The sequence below is a fragment of the Nannospalax galili genome, unplaced genomic scaffold (assembly GCF_000622305.1).
Source record: "Nannospalax galili isolate Female #2095 unplaced genomic scaffold, S.galili_v1.0 scaffold974, whole genome shotgun sequence".
In the NCBI taxonomy this organism is placed as follows: Eukaryota; Metazoa; Chordata; class Mammalia; order Rodentia; family Spalacidae; genus Nannospalax; species Nannospalax galili.
Window position 1 is genome coordinate 2,504,617 of NW_008335438.1, and position 25,527 is coordinate 2,530,143.

Here is a 25,527-nt window from a genome sequence, read left to right on the forward strand (position 1 = left end):
ATGAGTAGAATTCAGCATTTTAAGAAATGAGCTACCAAGCCAGGAAAGGGCACAGAGTAACCCTAAGTGCATATGGCTACATGAAAGAAGTTAAGGTGAAAATGCTGCCTACTTGCCTTCTGCATGACTCCAACTGTGATGATTTGGAAAAAGTTTAATTATGGTGACAATAAAAAGATCAGTGATTAGCAGAGGTCACAGGGGAGAAAAGGTGAATACATGGCACATAGATGATTTTTAGGGCAGTGAAGCTTTTGTATGACACCTCAATGGTTGATGAGTGCCATGTATTTGTCAAAGTCGATAAAATGTCCATCAACAGTGAACCCTACTGGGAACTGCAGACTACAGGTGGTTATGATATGTCAACATGTGTTCATTAATGATGACACATGCAGCATTCTGGTAGGGATGCTGACAGTGGGAGACATTGTAAGCAGGTGTGGAGGCTTGAGCTTATAGGAACTCTGAATTTTCTACTCTGTTTTCCAAGGAATATAAAACTGTTCTAAAAAATAAAATCTCTTAAAAAGAAAACAACAAAATCCACTATAGGCACTATAGCAAGTTCTATAATAATTTTTATTTATGAATACATATTGTATAAAAGTTCTATTCCACAATTTTAAAGATCCACAGTTACTTACAAATATAATGCTCCATGTGTAGTCTCTCCATTTCCATAAATCCTTTCAGTCCATCTGTTCCCTCCTCTCAGGCTGGATGTAGAATACTACTGCCTCCTTGCAGGAAAGAGTTAAGAATTAAGGATATTAGGAAGATCCATTCTCAGATGTCACTGACGATGCTGAGAGGCATCCAGGACCGTGAATGCATCATTCAAAGATAAAAAAGAAACTGAGTCTTCCTCAGACTGTTCTCATAAAATGTATTCCATATCAGTACAGATTTAATTGTTAACACTTGTTTACTGTTGAACTTTTGTGCCAGAATCAATATCCGGCTTCCAATTTCCACTCTTTAAAGTATTTCTCCATTGTACTCCGAGATTTATAGGTGCCAACATTCACTGTAGGTATGATCTTCTGGGGCTTTAGCCACTGGACAAAACGTTTCATCTCTAGGTAGCTGCTGTGCTCACTGTAAGGAATTCCTACAAAATCAAAGCAAAGACATTATCTTCTAAAAATCAAGTTAATTGAAATAATTCAAGTATAAAATAGAAAAGCAATCCAGAGTATTCCTGTCAAAAAGTCTTCAGTACCTTAGCTCTGGTTATAACATTTGGTATGTTTTATGGGTAATAAGGCTTAAAACATTAACATGACATAAAACTCATGCACTTGAAAAACTATTACTTTTCTATGCATATACTTAATAATATGATTTCTGGACAGTCCTATTTGGTTGGATTTTCTTCTTTTTACATGTCTTTCTGATAACCACATTACTCAGCTATGGGTTTCAGGAAAATCTGGAAGAAATATGAGAAAAACCGTAACAGGCAGGGCACTCTTGGATTCTAGCGCAAATGATGCAGCTCCAAGGCCAAGCACGAAAAGAATGAGAAAAGCCAGAAATTCTAAAAATCCTTCTATCTTTTTTTAAATCACAGTTCAAGTACCACAGAGGAGGGCTGGAAGGAAGCTATTCTGAGCAAAAAATCTTCAGAAGTCAGTCAGCCATGGAGGGTTCAAGCCAGCTGTGAGGGCAAGGATAAGCCTCCCCCAAGGGATGAAGATGCCAAGACATGCCGGCACCCTGCAGTCACCACATCTAACCTGCCTCTTCCTGCCGGAAACCTCAGGTTCACATCATCTAGACTTCTGGTTGCTAGACATCTTGCATAAAAACCACAGCATTCATCCTTTCAAGCAAAACTACCATTTCCTCTAAGCATCAGTGAACACAAAAATGCAGAGATCTGTGTCAGGCAGTATCTGGATATTGTCAAGTTCCTTTAGTTCACATCGGACTAGACAGTTTAGTTGTGGAGAGATTTGAGACACATGAGTTGTTAAATTCTTTGACACCTGTTTTACTTTGTTCTTGATTTTATAGTAGCATAAAGTAACAACAAACATTGAAAATGAGAAATTTTGGGCTGGCAAGAAGGTTCAATGGGTTAAGGTGCTTGCCACCAAACTTGAAGACCTGAGTTTGATCCCCATAACCCACACCACAGTAGAAGGGAAGCAAAGACTCCTGCAAGTTGTTCTCTGACCTCCACATCCACACCATAGCATGTGTGCACCTGTCTCCCCCACCCTCTCTCTCTCTCTCTCACACACACACACACACAATCAAAGAGTAAATAAATGTAATTTTAAAACTACTGAAAAATGACAAATTTTAATAATTTTACCATATATTGAAATCTTTCCTTTGGTCTGGGGAGTAACTTCTGCTATGCTAGTTATGTTGTTAGAGTGTGTCCACCCTGTAGGCCGAAAAGCCAAAATCTGATCATATTTCCCATCACACTTCTTCAAATGGCTTTGTAAGCCCTGTCAAATAAAAATAGCATATTGATTTAATGGTCAATGGAGATGGATTATGTGGAATTAAATGGAATGATTAGAGATGACACACAGTCACAGTCACAGAGAGTTTCCACTTGTTAAAATTAGCTTGCAACAACCTAGTACCAAAGAAAGGAAACCATTGGAAAATATATAAAAGCTTTTCTCCTTTACTTACCTAAACAAGCTAAGCTAGTGCCTGGAAAAAAGTAGGATGAGGCAATTTAAAACATAAGTAACCAAGTGTAAACAAATTATAACTCAGTTACAAAAAAACCCACCTCTCTCCAAACTTTATATATAGGGAGAGACATTAATATGATAAACATTAATGCAAAGATAAATCCATGCATATAAATTGACAGAGGACTGATGAAAGACAAATAATCTTATAAGAATGGCACTGTATACAACATAGATGTATATTTTATTTTTAAAATATTTTTATTGGTTTGAGAATTTCAGTTTTTACATTTTTTTTTTTTTAAGGCAGGGTCTTACTATGTAGCCCTGGCTGGCCTAGAACTCACTATGTAGACCAGGCTGGTCTCAAATTCACAGAGATCCATCTGCCTCTGCCTCCTGAGTGCTGGGATTAAAGGTATGCACCACATACGACCTCCTTTGATGACAGATGCACATTTTAAAGATGCATTTAGCATTCTTCTCAGGTGTTTACTCATTTTTATTTAAACATGATCCAGACTCATTTTCAAAGTGTTCATGTTGCTATAATTGGAAGCAATACTCTCTTCTCATAATTCTTGAGTAGAATAAAATTTCCAAAGCTTACTCACTGAGAGATGGGAGAAATTCAGTTAAAGATGATAGTGGCGTAAGAAATTTTTTTTTTAATTCAATACTTTGGTTTTAGGGTTAAAACCTAGAATTTCAAAGGCTTAGAATGAATAAATACAATTCATTGATGCAATAATCCCTTGACCTCTGTCCTAGTTTGTTCTTCATTGCTGTGACAAAACATTCTGACCAATACCAACTTGGGGAGGAAAGGATTTATTCAGCTTACAACTCCCAGGTCACAGTTCATCAGGGAGCCCAAGGTAGGAACTCAGGGCAGGAACCGGGAAGCAGGAGCTGGAGCACAGGCCATGGAGGAATGCTGCTTACTGGCTTGCTCTCCTGGCCCCTGCTCAGCCTGCTTTCTTATGCAACACAGGCCCGCCTGCCCAGGGGTGGCACCACCCACAGTGGGCTGGGTCCTCCCACATCACTCATCAAGAAGATGCCCTTCAGACATGGCCACAGGCCAGTCCAATAGAGGAAATTCCCCGATTGAGGCTCCCTCAACCCAGGTGTGTCAAGTTGACACTAAAGCTATCCAGCACAACCTCTTTTTTAAAGTGTGTGTGTGTCTGGTGTATGTGCAAGGGCAAATGCACACCCATATATGTGCATGGAGGCCAGAGTGGACACTGGATGTTCTGCTTTACCTCTCTCTGCCTTACTCCCTTCAGACAGGGTCTATCACTGAACCTGGAGCTAGGCAGGTGGCCAGCAAGCCCCAGTGAGTCTTCCGGCTATGTCCCACAAGGCACTGGGGGTTATAGCACGTGCAACGACACCTGGCTTTTTGCATGAGTTCTGGGAATTTCCTCAGCAAATGCTCTTACCAGCTGAGCCATCTTCCTAGGCCCCTTGACATCTTTAATGCATCAACCAAAAACTCTTTCATTAATTTTCAAAAATATCATGAAAAAGCCATATTTCTAACCAAACACTATGCCTTATATTAAAAGGTAAAGGTATGCATACGACATCCCTGACACTGTAAATTTTTCAAGTTTTTGTTTTGGTTATTTTCTTAATGATTTTTACTCACTTTGCCCTCAATAAGAAATAACAGTAAGTATGGGGCTGGAGAGATGGCTCAGCGGTTAAGAACACTGACTGTTCTTGCAGAAGACCTCGGTTTGAATCCCAACACCCACATGGCAGCTAACAACTGTCTGTAATTCCAGTTCCAGGGGATCTGACAGTCTCTTCTGTCCTCCCCAGGCATTGCACAACATGGGTGCACTTACCTACATGCAGGCAATACATGCATATACATAAAATAAAAAAATATTTTTTAAAAAAGAAATAACAGTAAGTAATAACAGTACATAGAGGCTGAGGGCAATAACACATGTAGTCATACATGTAGTCCCATAAACTTAAAGTCTAGCTTTCAACATGCATTACCAACCCATCCACTTTTGTTTATCTTTTAAAACTACCTAGAAGAATTAAATGAGAACAAAGTTTTGATTTTTATGAGACAAATTACAGTTATTATTAAAACATCATGTGGCAAAAATTAGTGCCACAAACAAAAACATGATGTTACATAAGCCAATCCTACAGAAAAGGCTGCCAGCAATCACTAGTTGCACATTAACTACAATTTCAGAATGATTCTCATAAGGAAATTTATTATAAACAATTCAGTCAACACAACATCCCTGATCTATGACCATCTCTGTTTATTAGTAACCAGTCTATGAGCAAAATGCCTTGACAATGTAACCTGAATTTTTTTTCAGAATGCAAATAATCACCCACAGCATCATTGCCATGTTTTATCACATTTAGCCAGTCAGGGTTAAGTCATAGGTGGCAGTCAACCACTTATCACCTATAAGATCTTGGGATGAGCCACAGAGCATGAATTAGGTATTACTTAGTGTTTCAGAGTCAGTGTGTGTGCTTGGGTGTGCACATGCATGTAGTATGTTCAAGTACATGTATGCATATGTGTGTGGAGGCCAGACAACCTTGGGTATTGTTCATTAGGATCTATCTACCTTTTTAATTTTTTTAAATTATTTTTATTTTTTTAATTTTATGTGTATGCGTGTATTGCCTGCATGTAGGTAAGTGCACCCGTGTCGTGCAATGCCCACAAAGGTCAGAAGAGGCTGTCAGATCCCCTGGGACTGGAGTTACAGACAGTTGTTAGCTGCCATGTGGGTGCTGGGATTTGAACCTGGGTCTTCTGCAAGAACAACCAGTGCTCTTAACCACTGAGCCCTCTCTCCAGCCCACCCCCCTTTTAATTTTACGACAGGGTCTCTGTCCACCTGGAGCTGGCCAAGTAGGCTAAGCTAGCTGGCCAGTGAGCCCTAGGCACTTTCCAGTTTCTGCTTCCCTGGTGCTGGGATTATTACACACCACCAATGCTTGGATTGTTTTTACATAGGTTCTGGGGATCAAACACAAGTCTTCATTCTTTCAAGGCAAGCACTTTATTGGCCCTACATTTCAAAGGCTTTTAAAGATGCCTTGGACACCCTGAAAGGTATTAGGTTTATTTTTTCACAAAAAGTCATTATCTCTGATGCCATAACACTATTTTTTGTTGTTACAATTTGGCTATAATTACTAAGGTACAGCATTATGAAAATCATCAGTTTCTATTCCTCTATGTTTTAAAGATAATGATCCCAAAATGATATCAATACCCGGTCACTTTAGGGGAGGAAGGAAAGACTGCTGATGGCCATACCAATAAACAAATCTGTTCCAGTTCTACAGCAACATGTCAGGGTAAAGGAAGATGCAGCCCTCACTCTCTGGAACTTTACAGCCCACTGGCAAACAGCCGCAAGCCCCACCTTTTGAATCTGTTTTGAAAGACTCCACCTGCCTTTTTTTTTAGCTTTCTTTAACATTCATGAGGAGCCATAAAGATTAGCCTTTTCATAAAGGACTAATTTTTAGTACAAACTCCTAGAAATGGAAAAATATAGAATTAGCGAGTATGGCGCACGCCTTTAATCCCAGCACTCGGGAGGCAGAGGCAGGCAGATCTCTGTGAGTTCAAGGCCAGCCTGGTCTACATAGTGAGTACCAGGCCAGCTGGGGCTACAGGGAAACCCTGTCTCAAAAAGACTAAAAAAAAAAATTCTAGACATTGGCACCAACCAGGTCACTCCCTTTTCAAAGTCACTAGCCTAAAAAAAACAAAACAAAAAAAAAAAAACTCAGAATGAACATTTCTAAATTCTTAAAGCCAATTTGAGTTCTTGTGTAAAAATTTGTGCTTGAGTTTGCAGTTGTCTGAAGATTTATTTCTGTTTAAGTTTGAATTGATAAAAATAAAGCCTCTAAAAGAAGGCTGTGTGTATCAGAGACAGTCTATAAAGCTGTAGGTTGCAAGGGAACAATTAGAGAACAAAAGGCTGCCTTCTTCCTGGGCAAGGCTGCCAAATACTGGTTCAGAAACCTTACTTGATCAATACTGCCTTTCTTCATGTACTACCAGTTTCTCCTTAGTACCCACCTATAACATACACATTCTCATGACAAGCCAAAGCCGTTGTCCCTCGCCCCGGAACCAGCCAGCACTGCGTCTTTCCTCTAACAGCCTGTGCTCGGCTTTTGCTCTCCATCTTCTACTTGTTTATCTTTTTTTTTCCTGGCCTTCTAGGCAGACAACTGCCTTTTAAGTGCTCAGTTCAGCAGTTTTTAGAATATTTACAAAGTCACAGTTGTGCAACATCACTACAATCAAATTCGAGAATATTTACATATTCCTCTAGACAAACCCTGTACCACTGTCAATTACACCCCATTGCCTATCTCAAACCCTGAAGCCCCCAACTAACTTTCTATGCCTGTAGAATTACATATTCTGGTTATTTCATATGAACAGAATCATATAATACATAGTATTTTGTATCTGGCTTCTTTTACCTTGCATATTTTCCTCATAGTTTAGTGATACTATAGCATGTATTAGTATCCTATTCCTTTTTATAGCTGAACAATGTCCTGTTTTGTAGACATATTACATTTTATTTAATCATTCATTATTTGATGGGTATTCGGGCTGCTTAACCTTCCGACTATCATGAAGAATGCTGCTATGGGGGCTGGAGAGATGGCTCAGCGGTTAAGAACACTGGTTGTTCTTGCAGAAGACCCGGGTTCAAATCCCAGCACCTACGTGGCAACTAACAACTGTCTGTAACTCCAGTCCCAGGGGATCTGACAGCCTCTTCTGACCTCCACAGACACTGCACAACACAGGGGCACTTACCTACATGCAGACAATACACGCATACACATAAAATAAAAATTAAAACAGATTTTAAAAAAAAAAGAATGCTACTATGAACATTTCCACAGAAGTTTTGTTCAGAGCAAAGCTTTTAATTTACTTCAGTAGGATTGGAATATGCATCAGACTGGGTCATATGATCACCCCACACTTAGCTTTTTAAGGAATTACAAACTGAATGTTACTACCATTTCACAATCCCACTAACAAAGAACAAGGGTTCAAATTTTTTCCATACCCTCAATGGTAGTTACTGTCTTTCTTTTTCACTGTAGCTATCCAAGTGGTGTCAAGAGGTATCTATCTTACTGTGGTTTGGACCTACAGTTTCCTAGTAGCTAACAAGGCTGAGCCTTTTTTGGCCAATAGTATGCTTATTGGCCATCTATGCACCTTCACTGGAGAATGGTCTTTTCATTCACCCCTTAGCTCTCTGTTACCTAGCCCCTCCCAACATCACTTCACTGAAACAGTTCCTGTCCAGGTCACCAAAGATGTTCTGTCAAATTGCCTTTCTCCTCTTATTTGATATTTTTGGCAGCATACTGTATTTCTGAAGTCTCTTTATTGAAAAGTTCCAATCCTTTAATTTCCACACACTTGACTCCTTCTTACCATAATGACTTTTCAAATGAAACAAATATAATAGGGAATAAAACTGTAAAATAAAATAATGTTATATCTTCCTCAGGATGGGAATGTGCACTCTTCTGACTGGACAGCACTTCGTCTGGCTCTTCACTGATTGGATATTCCCCAAACTTCAAATGCTTGCAAGTCTGACATAAACACCAATGGACAAAACTCTGGCTTGGTTATATTGGAAATTTGTGTGGATTACAAACCCATGAAATAGGTCCTAAAATTTTTACTTTAATCTCACACTCAGAGGAGTACAGAGAGTTTCCTTACTGGAGGAACAGATACTAATTTTCTTTATATAGTATGCTATTTGTATGGCACAGAAAGTAATCAGCATCCGATGCTTAAAAGCTTCAGAAGTTACTTCATGAATATGCTAGCAATAGTTAAAACATGTTTCTTTGTGAATTAAATTCTGAATCATATTTAATAAGCAGTGTTAGTAAATTCCATTGCCAGGTGTTAAAGGGTTAGTATATGGAACAGCTTAAGTAACTCTAACAGAGTTAAGTCCTCAAATCACATGATGTATCATACCATACTTCACATCATGTGTTTTAGTTTACACCTGGGAACTAATGCTAGAACTTCCTTTCAGGATACACTTTGACTAATTCATTTAATTCTCAAAGGAAGTTAAGTTTTAAACATAAGCCAGAGTTACGGGACTTAGTATTAGAATAGAACCGACTTGAAGAAAAGAACCTAGAACTCTCCTCATTTCCCCACTCACCCAGAAAGGACTGGAAAAATGATGTTTGAAATGGAAGGTCTGAGTGGCCAGATGGCTGCATACTTATCTATTTGTGTTCCCTCCTGTGTGCTAGTTCACTAGTTTCTAAAGTCCTGGAGGGTATGTTCATTACACCATAGAGATACACAGACAAGCTAAAAACATTTAATGTCCCTTTTGAAAAAAAATTCTACTATACTGGAATTCCTTAAAGTCAATACAGATAAAATGGACTCCAGTTAACAACCATAAGATTATTTTTCCCAGTTCATCCTTGTTTTGAATGCTTACCTTAAAATTAATTTGCATCATTGGGAGAAGGTGAACCATGGAACTGCTCATGTCTGTGGTTATGAGGGAATTAATTTCTGGTATATTGAGGCACTGTAATGTCTTATATTTTTCTTGGGACATGCCGACCTTTGAACCTAAAACATCAGCAATGGCTGTAGACAAAGCAAAAGATTCAAAACAGTAAAATTAGGGCTCCTGGAAAAAACAAATTTACAACCCATTCAAATGTTACAGTAAGAATTTACCAAATAAAAAACAAATTCACAAAACAAATATTCACACTTTAACCATAATATCCACAAAGAGTTGAATGACTCTGTTCATTAATTATGTAGAAAGGGTAAGGAAATCCCATTGCTTATTATTATTATTTTAAAACTACAAAAGATGAATAAAAAGGGACAGAAGAAAAGGAACTAAATTTGGAGATGTTAGAGGCCTGACTATCATATCACTTCATCTTTTAAAGGTTGACAAAATGGGATCGTACTCAGGAGGAAGCGGGAAACCAAAACAAAACCATACGCCACCTTGACAAACTACAGGGAAACAGAAAGCACCGAGGCGCAAACCTAAAACTGTTCTCCAACAACTCCTGATGGTTATCGGAAGGAATGGTGCAATACAACTATGTGCCACTCATCTTTCAAAGCTAATTAAAGTAACAATATAACATAAACTTTGTCTATAAACACTTCATAGATATAAATGCCAAGATAAATGTACTTATCAAATGTACTTATCAAAAGTGTCCATAAAGCTTAGCCTTTCAAAGTTTAAATGTATCAAATGCTATCAAATTTTCTTTCAACTTCAAAGGTAACACTGATCATTTCAGGAAATATCAAATGTAAGAGTAGAGACTGAAAGGGCTTTATGCAGAAAGAATGTGATCTTTATAAGATATTAATGTAAATTAGATACAGTTACCACCCACCTAGAAAGACTTTCTCTTTTCCAATACAGTAAGTGCCACAGACAACAAGAGCCCGTGGGTTTAGGGTTACAGTCTCAAAGGCAGTGTTGATGGCAAACTGGATAACCTCCTGCTGAGATGGGAAGGAATATTCTGGGCTGCAATATCTGTAACAAGGAAATGCAGTTCTTACTGAGAGAATAGGAAAGCTATGGATTCTACGTGGAAGCTACTTTAGAAAACAATCCAGCAAGCTACATACAGTAGTGTAATGTGTTAAAACTACATAGGCATCACACTGTCTAGAGTTAAAATACTTGTTTCTAGTTACTGCTAATTTATGGTAGAATTACAGTTTTTAAGGTCTTTTTAAAATTGTATTTTATATCATTCTCAAAGAAATTGCCTTTTTGAAGACTTCTCTATAAGGATATTTCTAACAGTTAACTGCATTAGTTATAGAGTATAAAACCCAGTATCTTTTTAACCCAAGTCACTATCAAAGAAAATACCCTTGAAATGGATTATATTTGCATGAAAAAATTCTGATTTAATAATAATGAGACTAAGCATGAATTTAACGTGGTGTTTCAAATTGAAGTTAATATCCACATGGTTGTTCCCTTCTCACAGAAGTATATGTATTACATGAATACAACAGATCTAGCTAGGCCAAATACAAAATGGTGAAAGTTAATACTAAGCTATTATCTGTACATATTTTGAGATGAAAAGTATCATCTCACCAAAATGTAACACACTACAGACACCAAACACTATTTCCCTCAAGTTTCAAAATTGCTTTTGTTAGCCAACCACCAAAAAAGGGGAAGATTCTCAATCTTTTCTCCTATAAAAACCCACAAAGAAATTCAGAATTTTATGTTGCCAAAACTACATAAGTTTCTAAAAACTTACTTCCTTAATTTATCTATTACCTAAAGTACATATATAAAAAAAATGGAAAATCTGCCATCATAAGAAAACAGGATAGTATCCTTTTTTTTGAAAGATTTCTTTATTAAAATATCACATTCAAAAAGTCCCTGAAATATTTAATACAATTAATTCCTAATGAATCAATGAGGTATTTTCATATGATATTACATTGTGTACAACAAATATAGACAATTTTTCCTGTCAAGTATACCTTAATAAAGCTAATATATATATTATTTAAACATAATAGCTAACGTCATTATGATATATCACTGAGGAACTCAAGCTATCACTTATAAATTACCTTTTGGAGGAAAGAACAAAAGCAATTTCAATATTCAGAAACAAAATTGCATTTGGTCTCTGTTTCCTCCTTACAATTATATACAATAACTATACAGACACTCTAGAAGGTTACTATAAAGCATGTTTTCTATAAACATTAAAAAATAACAAAAAGTTATGACATAAAATCCTAAATTTTCCCTTTAGCAGGTATATCTGCCCTAGCAGCATCCCTTCAGTCTTAAAATAACTGGCGATAAGCCATCATTTTTATTACCTAAGCAAATACTTAAATTATCCATAAACTATAGAGCAAAAGCTACCAGTGGGAAAAGAGAAAACCTCTCTCACGTGGTGTCTAAGTACAGAGTGTGGATTTTCCGGCCTGCGAGAAGTGACCGTTCCATGCTGGGATCTGCCCGGAAGTCTCCAGTGTGTAACACAACAGCACCGTTAGGAAGGTGGAAAAGGATCATGGCGGCACCTGGACAGCTGAACAAGCAGTTTAGAGGGATATTTACAACAGACAGAGCACCTAAGGCAAGGATGTGTTTCAGTATCAACAAGTGAACATACTTTATAAGCTGACCACAGTGACAGAGTCAAGCTCAAAGGAAATACAGCTCTGTGATTAGCGGAAATTTCTGTCACAAATGAACTGGTATGCCAGAAGTGTGCTCCAACTTATACTGTGTACATTCCCCGAAAGTCCTGTTTTCAAGACAGGCAAGTCCACTTAGAACATGAGCTCTAAGCCCCTGGAATATTTTGTCTGAAAGTGTTTTGTACAGTTGAGACACTACCTTGATCAGAGAGTTTATGTGAACTATGTGGTCTGAATACCTTAATAAAGTTGACTCAAACGAACTAAAACTCAAATAGGCAATTTTAAAAAGAAAGAGCAGTAAAGTTAGCAGACAAATTTTTAGAAAAGCAATCTGAAGTGATAATACTGGTCTGGATTTTAGCAAACCTAGATTTAGCCTACTTCTTCCTCCAAAAGCCCATGATCTCCATGGGACAGAGGCTAGGAGAAAACATCCCAGGAAAAACAGTGAGAAGCATAGCTGATAATTGTGTTCTTGACAATTGAATCCTGATAGCCCTTTACAGCAGGAGGGATGGTAGAAATGAAGCCAGAGGTGGAAAGGGAGATGAAGATGGAAGGGGAGGAGGAGGGTTGGAGAGAGGGAGAGGAAGGGAGGAGGGAGAGGGAGAAAGAGGGAGAAAGGAGAGGGAGAAAGAGGGAGAAAGGAGAGGAAGGAGAGAGAGAGAGAGAGAGAGAGAGAGAGAGAGAGAGAGAGGAGGGAGAGAGAGAGGGAGAGAAGAGAGAGAGGAGAGAGAGAGAGAGAGAGAGAGAGAGAGAGAGAGAGAGAGAGAGAGAGAGCGCCAACCATTTGTTTCCATTGAAAAATCTTTAAAATCTTGAGTGTCCTCCGACCACTCTGCCAGCTATAGTCCCACCTCCTTCCCACGCTCATCAAGGAGTCAGGGGGGTAGGCAGCTGGCCTCCCACCCAATCAGTCAACCTTAGCTGCATGTGTGGGGAGGGGCTAAGGATATGTAAGCCAAGAACACTATGAGGCACCTCTCTGGCTATTTTGTGGGGCTGTCGGGAAGTCACAGATCTATATTTGAGTGTGGACTTGCCAGCACAGCTGTAAATGAGGGGGTGGGGGCACTCTCCCGTAAATAAACCCCCATGCTATGCTCTGTTAGCAAGCCCAATAAACTAGTTAAGATTAAAAAAAAAAATGAAATAAAAGAAAGTACCCAGATGTAGTGGCACACACCTGTAATTTCCACCCTCAGGAGCTGAGAAAGGATCTTGAATTCAAGACCAGCCTAGATCACATAAAGAAACTCTCTCAAAATTAACTGAGTAAATAAATAAAGGGATGGCATACAATTAAAAAGAAAAATCTTCCAAATTTTTAGTATCTACAGCCTGAAGCATTTTTGGTTTCCAGGCAGGGGTAAAGAACAGAGGACCAAACATCTAGTATCTAAGTAGAATAAACTGCTACTTTATATAAATTATATTAAAGAAAATGCCAAAAACATTTTTGAAGAATAAGAACAATATTAGTAACAACCTATTTAAATATGAAGTATTGGGCTGGAGAGATGACTTAGCAGTTACGAGCACTGGCTGCTCTTGCAGAGGACCTGAGTTCTATTCCCAGCACCCATATGGTGACTAAGAGCCTCTAGTTCCAGAGGATCTGACACCCTCTTCTGACCTCTGCAGGTATTACATGACATGGCTCTACTTATATGCACGTAGGCAATACAATCATACACATAAAATAAATGAAATATAAAAAAATATGAGGTATCATAGGTCAACTACATTATGAATCAAACCACAGAGAGTCTCTCTACATTTAATCTCTCTAGTATTTTTTTTTTCAAAAGTAGAAACAGTGGGCATTGTAACACACACCTTTAATCCCAACACTCAGGAAGCAGAGGCAGGCAGATCTCTGTGAGATCCAGGCCAGCCTAGTCTACATAGTGAGTTCCAGGTCAGCTGGAGCTACTGGGAGTCCCTATCTTCGAAACAAAACAGAACAGAACAGAACGGAGCAAAACAAGTCGAAACATGGTTTATTCAAGTTTATGAAATATCAAGCACATCAGCTCTAACAGAATTCTTAACCATACCACTATGGATCCTTTGGAATATTTTTAAAAATAGACAACTATTAAGGTGACTTTATAAGATTGCTACATTGGCTGCTGCACCCAGAGAGCAACTAAGATGGCTTCAGTACTTACTGATTGGCATCTAGCAAAACAACTTTGACACCATCCACTACACATTCAGTGTCCATCGGCAGCTGGTGGATATACTGTTCCTGGACACGAAGCTTGTTCTTCAACAAACTGCCAGTTATCTGCGAGACAGAGTGTACTGATTGCTGGTGTAGTAAAACACTAAATATTTTGTTTCACATCTAATTTGGAACCACAGTAGCATAATAACTCCCTGTTTTCCCACCTTTACACGTGTAAACCTTCAATACCAGAAAGGACTCCGTAAGACAGCTGTGTTACTCTTCTGCTTGAACACTGTCACTGGCTCTCCTTTCCTGGGAAAAGTACACCATTCCCAGCAGGATACACACAACTCTGTCGCCTGGCCCCTGCTGTCTCCTATATTTCTCATGGTGTTCTAGCTATTCTGAATTTTCCAAAAGCCTGGAATACATATATTTCCGAGGTATTTGTACCTGTCCATAAAGTCTCCTCCACTGAGACCATTCTCTTTTTCCTCTATGTGGCTATGGAATCAGACCCACATTCAAATTTTGCTTTGCCATTACTGGCTCTGTGACCTGGGGCCTGTCACTCAATTCCTCCAAACCTCAAAGCTTCACCAAGAAAAAGAAGACACTTCATGAATGCTCTGAGGATTAAATCAAATTCTAGCTAAAGTCCTCAGTAATGGGGATTAAAATGTTCACCATCTAATAATCAGTTCAAGGTATTTGTTTCACCATGAAACTTTCTCTAAGCTCAGCTGGTAACAGAACAGAGTATTCCCTTCTCCTTATCCAAGGCTCTCTGTTTTAATACTAATCCCAATTAACTTTATTTGTGAATGTTTCCCCTTGGAAGCTGTAAGCTCCATAAAGTTAAGTATTTTTCTTTTATATCCATTTAGGCACTCAGTTATATGAAATAGTTTGTTGTTCTCATGAAATAAAATACATGTCTGTGAAAATGGACTGTAACTGTTGATAGTAAGTCATTTGATTTTAGAACTCTACGGTGGAATCTGTTTTCTCCTATCTTTTCTAGTAGAATCATGGTTCATTTAGTTTTCAACATTCTTTTAATGAAGATGCTGAGAGTCACAGCATTTTACAAAGTCGATTTAGAAAACTTACCTCACTACAATAAACTGGCAGTGTGAAGTTCTTAGACAATCCTGCATAATGATCAGAATGGAAATGTGTGAGGAAATAGGCTGTGCAGCCTTCAATCTCTCCGTACTGAAAGGCATCCACAGTAAAGCCGGTTCCTACGAGAGATGCCAGATGGAAGGATAAGCAAGAGCCAAGAGAGGCACCTGGCCTCATGGTAAATACTGGGCCCTCTCTCTTCTCTACCACTTGTTCCCCTCTATATTCAATTTTAATTATATAAAAGCACAAAAGGTAAGAAACCTTGCATCTACTAAATATCCCAGTATACAGGCTTTGTGAATAACTGTACCAAAAAAAAGTTAAAATATAGTTACAAGCCAATTACTTGTTTTAATTAATACTTTTCTGATATTCACAGGGCACCTGAAATCTTTCACTTTCTATGAAACATCAAAGGAGAATTTAACACATCAAAAGCATGATGGGAGGGTGTAATACTAATTCACTTCTCAGGGTAACAAATGGCTGGGGGTCAAATAACTTAGAAAAGTTTGCAGTCCTCCAAAGGGTCAAAGTAAAATAAAAGATAAACAGTATATCCATAATCCTTGAATTTTATTGCAGGTTAAGGGAAGAGGGTAGAGAATTAGAAGGAATAGGCTAAAAAGTCTCCCTGGAGGAGCAATTAAAAAAAAAAGAAGTTGAGAACTACTGCTTTGAAATGTGCTTATGAAGAAACAGCCAAGAGTGCTGACAGATGCCATGCAAGTAAATAAACACACCTTCTCGGGCCTATGGAGGTCATCAACACATGGCACGCTTAAAAGTGCAGAAAACTTATCACGATAATTAAAAACAAAACTGGCACTACCTCTTGACACAAATACTTTGAATAAATTACAGACTTGAAGCATCTATAAAGCACTTTAACAAAAATATTTTGAACTTAAGTATATTTTGACTGTTTTATTGTAAATTCTGTATTATTGGTTTCTTTAATAATACAATCCATTTCAGTGCACAGTTTTCTATGAACTCATCTGTGAAGGCACGGGCCACAGGAGTAGAGAAACTGAGTTTTAATACTGTTTTAAAACGTTTGGTGCCAGGTGTGGTGGCACATGCTTTTGATCCCAGAATGCGGGAAGCAGCAGGAGGTGGATCTCTGTGAGTTCTAGGTCAGCTGGGGCTACAGAGAGACACTGCCTCAAAACAAAACAAAAAAATTGTTTGGCAATTATGACAGGCACAGTCAGTCACACTGCCCTTCTTTGAAACTCTTTAGCTCTTTACATTTCTCAGAAGTGCGTGGACCCTGCCTTCTATTCACTTCCTTCTGCTGATGTCTTTCAGAGCAAGCTGAATCTCTATTATTCACTTACTAGTCTTTTTATAATCTGTAATATCTACCTAACTAGTGTAATAGCACATACAAAACAGTTAATAAAAAATTCTGAGAATGGAGGAAAAAAGCAAACAACAAAAACTAAAAACAAATAAATAAAACCCCCAAATGTTGTTAGAGATTCAGGAAGTGTCATAGAGAACAAAGAACACATATATTGCAGAAGATATTATTCCAAATACATACGGCCAAGGACAAGAAACATGAAGTTAAACAATGCTCTCTTGTTGATAACTGAACTTGGCATTTCAACTTACCAGGGATTTTCTTATAGAATGGACATGTCCTTTTTCTGAACTCCTTGGCACTAGATGACTCTGAAATTTTCATGTTCCCTCTTTGCAGCCTGCCATGAGTTGATTTTACAAAGACTTTGCTTTTACTTAAATTGACTGCTCCCAATTCTGGACTGTCAATAAGGTGATCTGACCTCTTCTGACATGCTCCTTTCTGTGGTGAATTTGAATTTTTATGTCTCTTTCTTCGATGCCATGACCTCTTGCCACATAGTTCCACAGAGTGCTGACTCTCATTTAAATTCTTTGCATCAAATTCTAAGTCACTTAATGAATTTTCTGCTTTCCTTTTGCGCGATCGGGACCTCTTTTCATTAGGACTTACAACTGGAGTAACATTCAGCCCTTCTAACACACTTTCCTCCAGAGTTTTCTCTTCTGGTCTTTTGGGGGGTAATCCAAAATACACACCTATGTCCATTTGCTTCATTACCTTCGCAGAAGGTTGGCTTGCACTGCACTTAGGACCAGAAAATGATGTTTTCAAAGGAGTCTTAGCAAGAGGTATATTAGAACATTTTTCTACATTTAAAGCTGTAACTCTGCCATCTACCATGTTATCTGATGCCTTTCTGCAAATACATGCTGAGTTAGCACTCTTCTTAGCACATACCTTCTTACTTGGCAGTTCTCTAGTTTGATTTTGGGGTGGATGGAGAGGTGAGTACTCTCCTCCCTCCCATTCAAATGGTTTAGATGTGTCAGGCCTAAGTAATGGCAGACAAATTTGATTGTAAACAGCTGATTCTTGCAGTCCACGTTTCAGATTTGTTGATGGAGATGAGTGAAATCCTTTTGGCTCACCAGGTTTGGTGTTAGTGGTATTAGAAGCAGTGAGCAACTCTGCTTTAGCAGGTGAAAACAACAGCAAATTATCATCAGAATATGTGGGATAGCCATGGGAAACACTACTCGTAGCTTGTGAGATAAGCTGAAATGAATCACTTAGAATTCTGTCATCACACAATCTGCTGTAGTTATCCTGAGTTATGAAGCTATTCACTGTGGGGCAGATTCTCTCTGCGTCCTTCAGATAGGGATCATGAAGTTTTTCAAACATGGTGGAGCTGTCGTCATCTTCTAGGCTGCTGTCTTTAGAACTTTGGGTAAAAAATAGTTCCTGTTGTGAATCATCCAGCTCTTCGTCTATATCATAAGTCTCTTCATCACTCTGCAGCGGAGAATAGGAGATCTCACAGCTGCCGGAGTCATTTCTTGGCAATGGCAAATTCATACTCTGAGACTTGCTTTGGCTGTTTGATTCTTCCTCATCAAGAGGCAAACCAACTCCTACCACTTTTTCTTTGTTAACAAATTTAGTAAACTGTGGAGCTTGTTGTGACGTTTGACTACTCAGAGAAGTGGGAATCTTTTTGTTGGTTTCAGTTGGAGGCTGAGCTGTTTTTAGACACTGTGTCATCAACATAGAATCAGCTGAAACATTTTTTAAGTTCTCAATTTGTTTCGGATGCACACACCATCTTTCTTCAAGGTTATGAGAAGGGTCTGGCTTGCTTGGGGTAAAACCCCCGCCTGACACACAGGGTGGGCTGCTAAAAGGCTCATTGCTAGCCCTACTTTGAGCTAGCAGAAGGTGCATGTACTTCTTATAATGAGAAGGCATTGTGGAGGTACACAGAAGACCATCAGGACACTCTGAAAATAGTAAAAGGAAAGAAAATGCATCCTAGGATGAAATTGGGCACAGCATAAGCACTATAAAATAACCTGTAAGCAGAAAAGCATGAGTTTCCCCCTGAGAACCATGACAACAGCTACTCTAAACTACAGAAGAAAGGGCTAAAATCAACATTAAAATACCAATTAATCCAACGCAATTTTACAAGGTACTAATTATTATTTTAAAACCAAATTGCTTTTCAAATAGTCTTTTCTCAAAAAAAAAGAGATAACATTAAAAAAAAAAAGTCACCCGAACTCATTCTCCACATAGTCCAAGGAGAATTTTCTTCATGTTAAAAGTGACATATATTTTGAAAGATAATAAAAAGAGGGTATAACTTTTAGGAGCATCTTAGTCATCTACAACTATCTCCTAGTTCCCCATCCTGTATGCAAGCATAATCAGTACAACATAACCACACTCATAAACCAAAGTGTACTTATAGTTTTATATATAATTCCAAAATAAGGTAACTAATCGGCTGAATTATTCAACATGTAGGAATCCTAATCTATAAACTGTCAATACCACCTACCTTACATGGTCCTCATGAGAATCAACTAAAAGCATCCTGAAAGTCCTTAGCTCCGGTGACGTTCAATGAACATTTATAGAAAATAATCAAGGGGGTGTGGAGATGGCTCACTCAGTAAAGTACCTATTGTGCACATGAGGTTCTGAGTTCAGATTTCTAGCACACACATAAAAAAGTGGGGCATAGTTGCACGTGCTTGTAATCCCAGAAGTGGGGAGGTAAAGACAGGAGGATCCCTGGGGCTTTCTGGTTGGCTAGTTTAGCCAATCAGTGAGATTCAGGTTCAGTGAGACCCTAGCTCAAAAAATATAGTGGAGCGCAATAGAGAAACACACCAACATCAACCTCTGGCTTCCACATGCATGTTGGCCTCACATGCATGTTGGCCTCCACATGCAGGTGTACAGACACATACATAGCCACTACACACACACACACTAAAGAGATATTTAGGGATTTTTATGAGAAGTCAAAATGCATGTAAATGTTTTTGGGTTTGCAACTTTCTTTAGAATCATACCATTGACTGGCACAGTGTCTAAGCTTTCTTTTGTTTCTCTTTTGGCTTGCCCTGCCGGTTTCATGGAGCTAACATGGCTGACCTCATACAGGGCGTTTGGACTGATATAGTTATCTTTACTTACCTGTGTCAGAGACCGGTGGAGAATCCAAACATTCGAAAACATGCCATCGGGGTGTCTGACCCAGCAATGAGGAGAATGGCATCTGGCAGCTTGGACAGTATCCATCATACACTGGGCGTATTTTGGGGGACGCTTGCTTGCTTTTGTGAGGTTTACAGTGCTTTCTCGGAGTAGTCTCTTTGCTTTGAGACTGCTGAATACCATCTCTACAACTTGAATTCTGACTAGAACCTATGGAGATCTGACAATCTGTTTCTCCAAGGCACTTTTCACGGTTCTTCCCGTTATCTTTGGTGGTTCGTTTTTTGTGTCCTTTTCGTTTTGACTGGGATTTTCCATCTGTTGCTATTCCAACAGATTCTGGAATATTTTCAGAGCAATCATTTAAATGTTCTGGTTTTGGTTTTCTTTTAGATTTGTATTCCCAGATGTCTTCCTCCCAAAATGCGTCTTCTAACATGGCAAAATGTTTTTTTTACCAGTAAAGCATTAGCCTTTAGTAAACTGAGAGTCCATTTCTTCTTACAAATTTTTTAAATAGGAAAAAAAGTGACCAAAACCCTACTAACTTGGTAGGAATCTAAGCGCTTTGGTAATGATTATATTGGCACAGAGAATGCCAAGTATCTGGTAAAATCTGCTGTACCACTTATACCACAATAAAATTAAGATAACCTATCACAGGGGTAGCATCTGTAAATTTTGCTTTACATTGCTCTATTATTTCATTTTTTTGCCTTTTCCGAGAGTTGATTCATAAAAATAAGAATCAATAATGCCCCGAAAATGCAGCACTAACGGGGAAGCATAGGTTCAACAACTTTATCTCAAAACACTTCGTGCAATTTCTATGAAACTACCCTAGTTCTCTTCAAAGTGGGTAAATGTCCCTTTACAAGTCCAGTCACAGTTCCCACCCAAATGGCTCAGTTAAGTGTTCCAAATTCTATTGGTTACTTCAGTTTGCTATTGAAAGTAGTCACACCATCATCAGAGGTGAGTCGCAGAACAGCAAATATCCTTATCCATGACTCAGGGCCAGGATTCAGTTTCCTAGGCCACTCCAATCTCTTCCTTCATGATAGGCTCAAACCCTGCACAGGGAACAAAGTTCAAACAGGTGAGGTCGTGTTGAGGCCACACTACAGGGGCTGTCGGTCCCGAAGGAGGAGGGGGGCTCTCTACAGGCCTCCATGGAGGGGTCATGTGCCAGCAAATTCCCACACCCTCTTTCCCTCTGGATTTAGGGTGGGGGAAAGCCAGGGGGCCTAAACCTTTCTGAGGTTAAGCACAGCCAGCTCCCGAAGGACCGTCTCCTTCTGCTGGCTCAGAGGCCGGGCCTGGAAGCCCCTCGTGGGCGCACCTGGCCCAGCAGCCCCTGGAAAGCTGCAGCTGCGTCCGCTCGGCTCCCGGCCCCCTGCAGCTCGCCTGACTCTCCATTCGCACACGCACTTTCAGCACTCCCAGGGCCACACGATACGTTTACACTCAAGACAAAGCCACTGGCCGGGCACTCCCTATTTTAAAAACCTACGCCTTTGAGGAGTCTTCTATCCCTTTACCTTTCGAGTCTTGGCGGGAACCGTCTCCCGCTGCCCCTGAGAGTGCCGAATCGGCTGATCCCAGTCGAAGAATGGAATAAGATTTTTTTTTTTTAAAGTCGGCTCTTTTTAAGTTGTGCAGACTATTTCTTTTATTTGTGCTCGAAACTCTAAAACGGGGGCGGGGGGTGGCATGGCAATGGGTCCCTCAGCCCCTCCGGAGAGCGACCCCAGTGGCCTTTCCCGTGTCGAATCTGGAGCAGTGGACGTCCAGACTTCGCAGAGGTCCGGAATCTGCAAGGGGCGGGGAGGGCCGCCCCAGAGTTCAATAACGAGCTGAAGCAGCGCTGCGCTTTGGACTTGGGCATCTGGACGTCGGCTAGGGCGGACGTGCTTGTGGCCCCGCGCGAGGGTGGCGCGGAGGCGGAAGGACTGCGCTCTGGTCCCGCGCTCTCCAGCCCGTGGCCCTCCGCGGCCCGGGCAACATGGCGGCCCCCGGAGCGCGCGGTGGTAGCCTGTCGGGCCTACTTCACGCGCAGACCTCGCTGGAGTACGCGCTGCTGGACGCCGTCACCCAGCAGGAGAAGGACGAGCTGGTCTACCAGTATCTGCAGAAAGTGGACAGCTGGGAGCAGGACCTGGCGGTGCCCGAGTTTCCGGAAGGTGAGGGGCTGGCGTCGGGGGTGGTGGTGGGGCGGCCCGGGTCCTCCCCTTCCTCAGGACCGGCGCCCTCCCGCCAGCATTCTTTGCCGCTGCCCGACGGTGACCCCGGGATGGCCCAGGGTGGCGGTACCCGGGGCTTCTGGAGGGCGGGATCTGCCCCTGCAAGTCTGTCTTGAGCCCAGCCTGATGGACGTCACGGATATCTGTCTTGCGCCCCGACCAAGCCTGTTGTCAGTGACCTGCACACTCCATGAACGTTGAGTGGCCAGGGTTGCCAGTGACGGGAATGTCAAGACCACCTTGTCCTTGCTGTCTGCCCCCCACCCCCAGCCTGTCCTCATCACCTTTGATCATCATAAGTGACGTTTATTGAACACTTTCTACATGCCCTATGCGGTTCTGAGCACTTCTGGGGATAGTCTATCCTCCCTACCACCCGCTGAGGCACTCTTTTTTTTTTTTTTTTTTAAAGTCTTGTTTGACAGTTAAGGAAACAGGCACAGGGAGATGAGGGAAGTTGCCCAGTTAATAACTGCTAGAGTTGAACTGTAGTCTACGCAGCTCAGATTTGTTGCTTTTCTAGCCTTGCGAGTCTACATTCAAAGCAGTGAAACTGAAGTTTGAAAACTCTGAATCTATTTTAGCTTATTACCAGGGTTTGAATCCTGGCTATGTGAACAGTTGGAACATGAGGGAATAGATACTCCCAGCAGTGCAGTTTGAAATGAAAGTCTACTTTACCTTCTTTGGTTGGGAAACGCCTGCTAGTGTTGGCACGTGCCCTGGCCTGTCACTGAAACCACATGCATTGTTAATTGGCTGCTTGTGGCAGAGTTCGGTTGTCTCCTGGGAAATATATCAGTACCTCTTCAAACAACAGTCTTGGGTGTCTTTTTTTACCTTTTTGCACTTGCCTTGAGGGGGGCTTGTCCCCCCCCCCCCTTGTGGTTCTTATACTGGTTTTGAAATGCTGTGGAATTGCAAAGCAGTTGGGTACATGGAAGCTTAGCCCATCTGAGAAACTTTTTTTTTTGGTCCTTTTGAGAGAGGGTCTCCCTGTAGCCCCAACTGTCCTGGAACTCACTATGGAGACCAGGCTGGCCTCTGCCTCACAAGTGCTGGGATTAAAGGCTTGCGCCACCACACCCGGCTGAGAAACTTTTAACATGTCACATATCTATAAACGTGTATATAATATCTTGTGAAAACTTTGTAAGAAAAAGGCACTTAATATAAGTATTCTGCTGTAATCCAGGAGGCCACTAGCTAGACTTTGAGGACAATGTTTCAGTTTCTAGTTTACTTTATTACTTTATTGCTGTGACGTTTGACCTCTGTGACTCAAGTCTTATGCATAAGAAAATAGGCTTTGCTTTTGATGCAGTCTGGTATTCTGCTGGACCCGGTTACTGAGGACAGAATGCTAAGAATGAACAAAGCGTTTCTGAGATTAAAGTTATGTTTAGACTTCCCAATTGAAGTTTACTGATAAACCAAGAAAATATTCATTCTTAGGAAGCTTCCATTTGCAGTATAAAGGATTCAGGCAGACCTGGGATTAAGTCCTTGTTACTCCCTTTGTTAGCTTTGTGATTTTGAGCAAGTTACTTGATTTCTCTAGGTCTTAATTTTTTCACTTGTAAATAGAGCTAGTATTTACTTTTCAGTGTTACTATGTGGAAGTAATTTAGGTAAATTCTTACTAAACAAGAAGGCTTACTAGACATTAGCAGTTTATTGTGTTCATTGTAATTGTTGCTATATAAAATACATTATTATCATTAAACCTAGTAAACCCTAGCACAATAACTAAAGTATAATTCTTTCCCTACTCCCTCAACTTAAGTCATTTGTAACAATTTATAGAAAAGCCATAGAAGACAGATTCAAATGTCTTGTAAGTAGGGTGTGAAATATACCTTAGTTGGTAGATATACTTACTAGTTCTTTTTCATTTATTTTTATTTTATGTGTATGAGTATATTGCCTGCATGTATGTAAGTGCACCTGTGTGATGCAATGCCCATGGAAGTCAAAAGAGGGTGTCAGAATCCCCTGGAACTGGAGTCATGGATAGTGCTGGGAATCAAACCCCAGTTCTCTGAAAGAGCAGCCAGTGCACTTAAGCACTGAACCATCTCTCCAGCACCATAGTTAATGGTTCTGTATCATCAATGATCTGGTGTATAGCCGCCGCTTTTATCAAAATGAGTAAATAATCCCTGAACCCCAAAACTTCACTACTTTAGACTATTTGGTAGAAATACTAGTTTGATTTGAGATTTTCTTTTCTAGAATTTTGTTATCATTAAATAACCACAGTTACTGTTATTTGTAGCCATTCCTACATTTGTTTTCCCTTGTGTATGGTTTCAGGTACCTATAGTCAACCACCATCTCAAAATATTACATAGAATATTCCAGCATTCTAGAGATACACAATTCATAAGTTTTAAATTGTGCACTGTTCTGAGTAGCATGACAAGATTATGTGCCTCCCTGCTGTGCCCTGTCCAGGATGCCAATCATCCCGTCCACATATCACCATTGCATGTGTCCACCCACTTAGTCATTTAGGGCTTGTCTTGATTTTGAGATCGAATGTGGCAGAACCACAATGCTTGTGCTCAGATTACCCTTATTTCATTGAACAGTGGCTCCAAAGCACACAAGTAATGATGTTGTCTGTTGGATATGCCAGAGAGAATCCATAAAGTGCTTCTTTTAAATGAAACGAGAAAAGTTCTTGAGTTCATAAAGAAAAAAAATCACATGCTGTGGTTCTGAGATCTCTGGTAAGAATGAACCTTTCAGCCTTCAGATTGTGAAGAAGGAAAATGAGATTGTAATTTCACTTCTATAACTCAAACGGTGAAAGTTGCTTGTGACAGATAAGTGCCTAGTTAAGGTGGAAAAGGCTTTAATGCCAAGGTTCAGGCATTACTGAGGGGATATCATCCGGCTCTGCCTATTGTGGAGAAGTGGGGACTGCTGAGTCTACTTTTTCTATCCAACTTTGGCTTTTAGTTGCTATAAAAGATTTCTGCCTGCTTCCAGGTATAATTAATACGGCATTAATAGCTGTTTTTATTTACTTATAAGCAATAAACATGTTTTCGTAAATAGTTAAATAGGGATACTGATACTGTACATTTTAATTTAACAAGCTCTTCATAGTATAGAGTTAAAAATTTGAATTATAGACAATTATAAATTCTGATTTTAAGAAGCGCAAATTAGTAAGTTCCTATTTTTCTTTGAAGGGAAGGGAACATGATCTTCATCAGTCTTGATTTTTTTTTTTAAAGCTGTTGCTCATTTTTGATGTCTTACTGTTTTTACTTTTGACCTTCATTTTTAGTATCCCATTTATGCCTAATTATGTATGCAGTTTGAGTCTCTTATTAGTTGACAATTCTCTTTTCCTCTTGTTTTTTTTTTTTTTTTTTTTTTTTTTTTTTTTTTTTTTTTTTTTTAAAAAAAAAAAAAAAAGAGGACGATAAATCTTTCACTGTGATATATCAAAATAA

General features: G+C 39.7%; 2 protein-coding genes across 2 annotated transcripts in view; one reads left to right on the top strand and one right to left on the bottom strand.

The window, feature by feature from the left end:
* Nucleotides 1-563: 563 nt before the first annotated feature.
* On the bottom strand, nucleotides 564-21,488 carry Dclre1a (DNA cross-link repair 1A). Its single transcript, XM_008830215.3, has 10 exons — nucleotides 21,356-21,488; nucleotides 19,794-20,887; nucleotides 16,892-18,586; nucleotides 15,251-15,384; nucleotides 14,136-14,254; nucleotides 11,706-11,846; nucleotides 10,152-10,297; nucleotides 9,212-9,366; nucleotides 2,327-2,468; nucleotides 564-1,114 (listed from the first exon to the last, which is right to left on the bottom strand). The coding sequence occupies exons 2-10, from the start codon at nucleotides 20,251-20,253 to the stop codon at nucleotides 954-956; spliced, it is 3,153 nt and encodes a 1,050-aa protein (XP_008828437.1). The 5' UTR covers nucleotides 20,254-20,887; nucleotides 21,356-21,488; the 3' UTR covers nucleotides 564-953.
* A 309-nt stretch (nucleotides 21,489-21,797) lies between these two features.
* Nhlrc2 (NHL repeat containing 2) overlaps nucleotides 21,798-25,527 on the top strand; it is a 52,379-nt gene continuing 48,649 nt past the window's right edge. The window contains exon 1 of the mRNA XM_008830216.3: nucleotides 21,798-21,997. Coding sequence (XP_008828438.1) covers nucleotides 21,820-21,997 — 178 coding nt within the window. The 5' untranslated portion in view covers nucleotides 21,798-21,819. The remainder of the gene's footprint in view (nucleotides 21,998-25,527) is intronic.

Coding starts and splice junctions, on each gene's coding strand:
- Dclre1a (XM_008830215.3), bottom strand. CDS start 20,253: ATGTTAGAAGACGCATTTTGGGAGGAAGACATCTGGGAATACAAATCT. Junction 11,847..14,135: donor GTTTTGCTAGATGCCAATCA/GTAAGTACTGAA, acceptor CTGCTTGTTCAG/CTGTCCAGGTGCCGCCATGA. Junction 9,367..10,151: donor AAAAGAGAAAGTCTTTCTAG/GTGGGTGGTAAC, acceptor CTTTGTCTACAG/CCATTGCTGATGTTTTAGGT.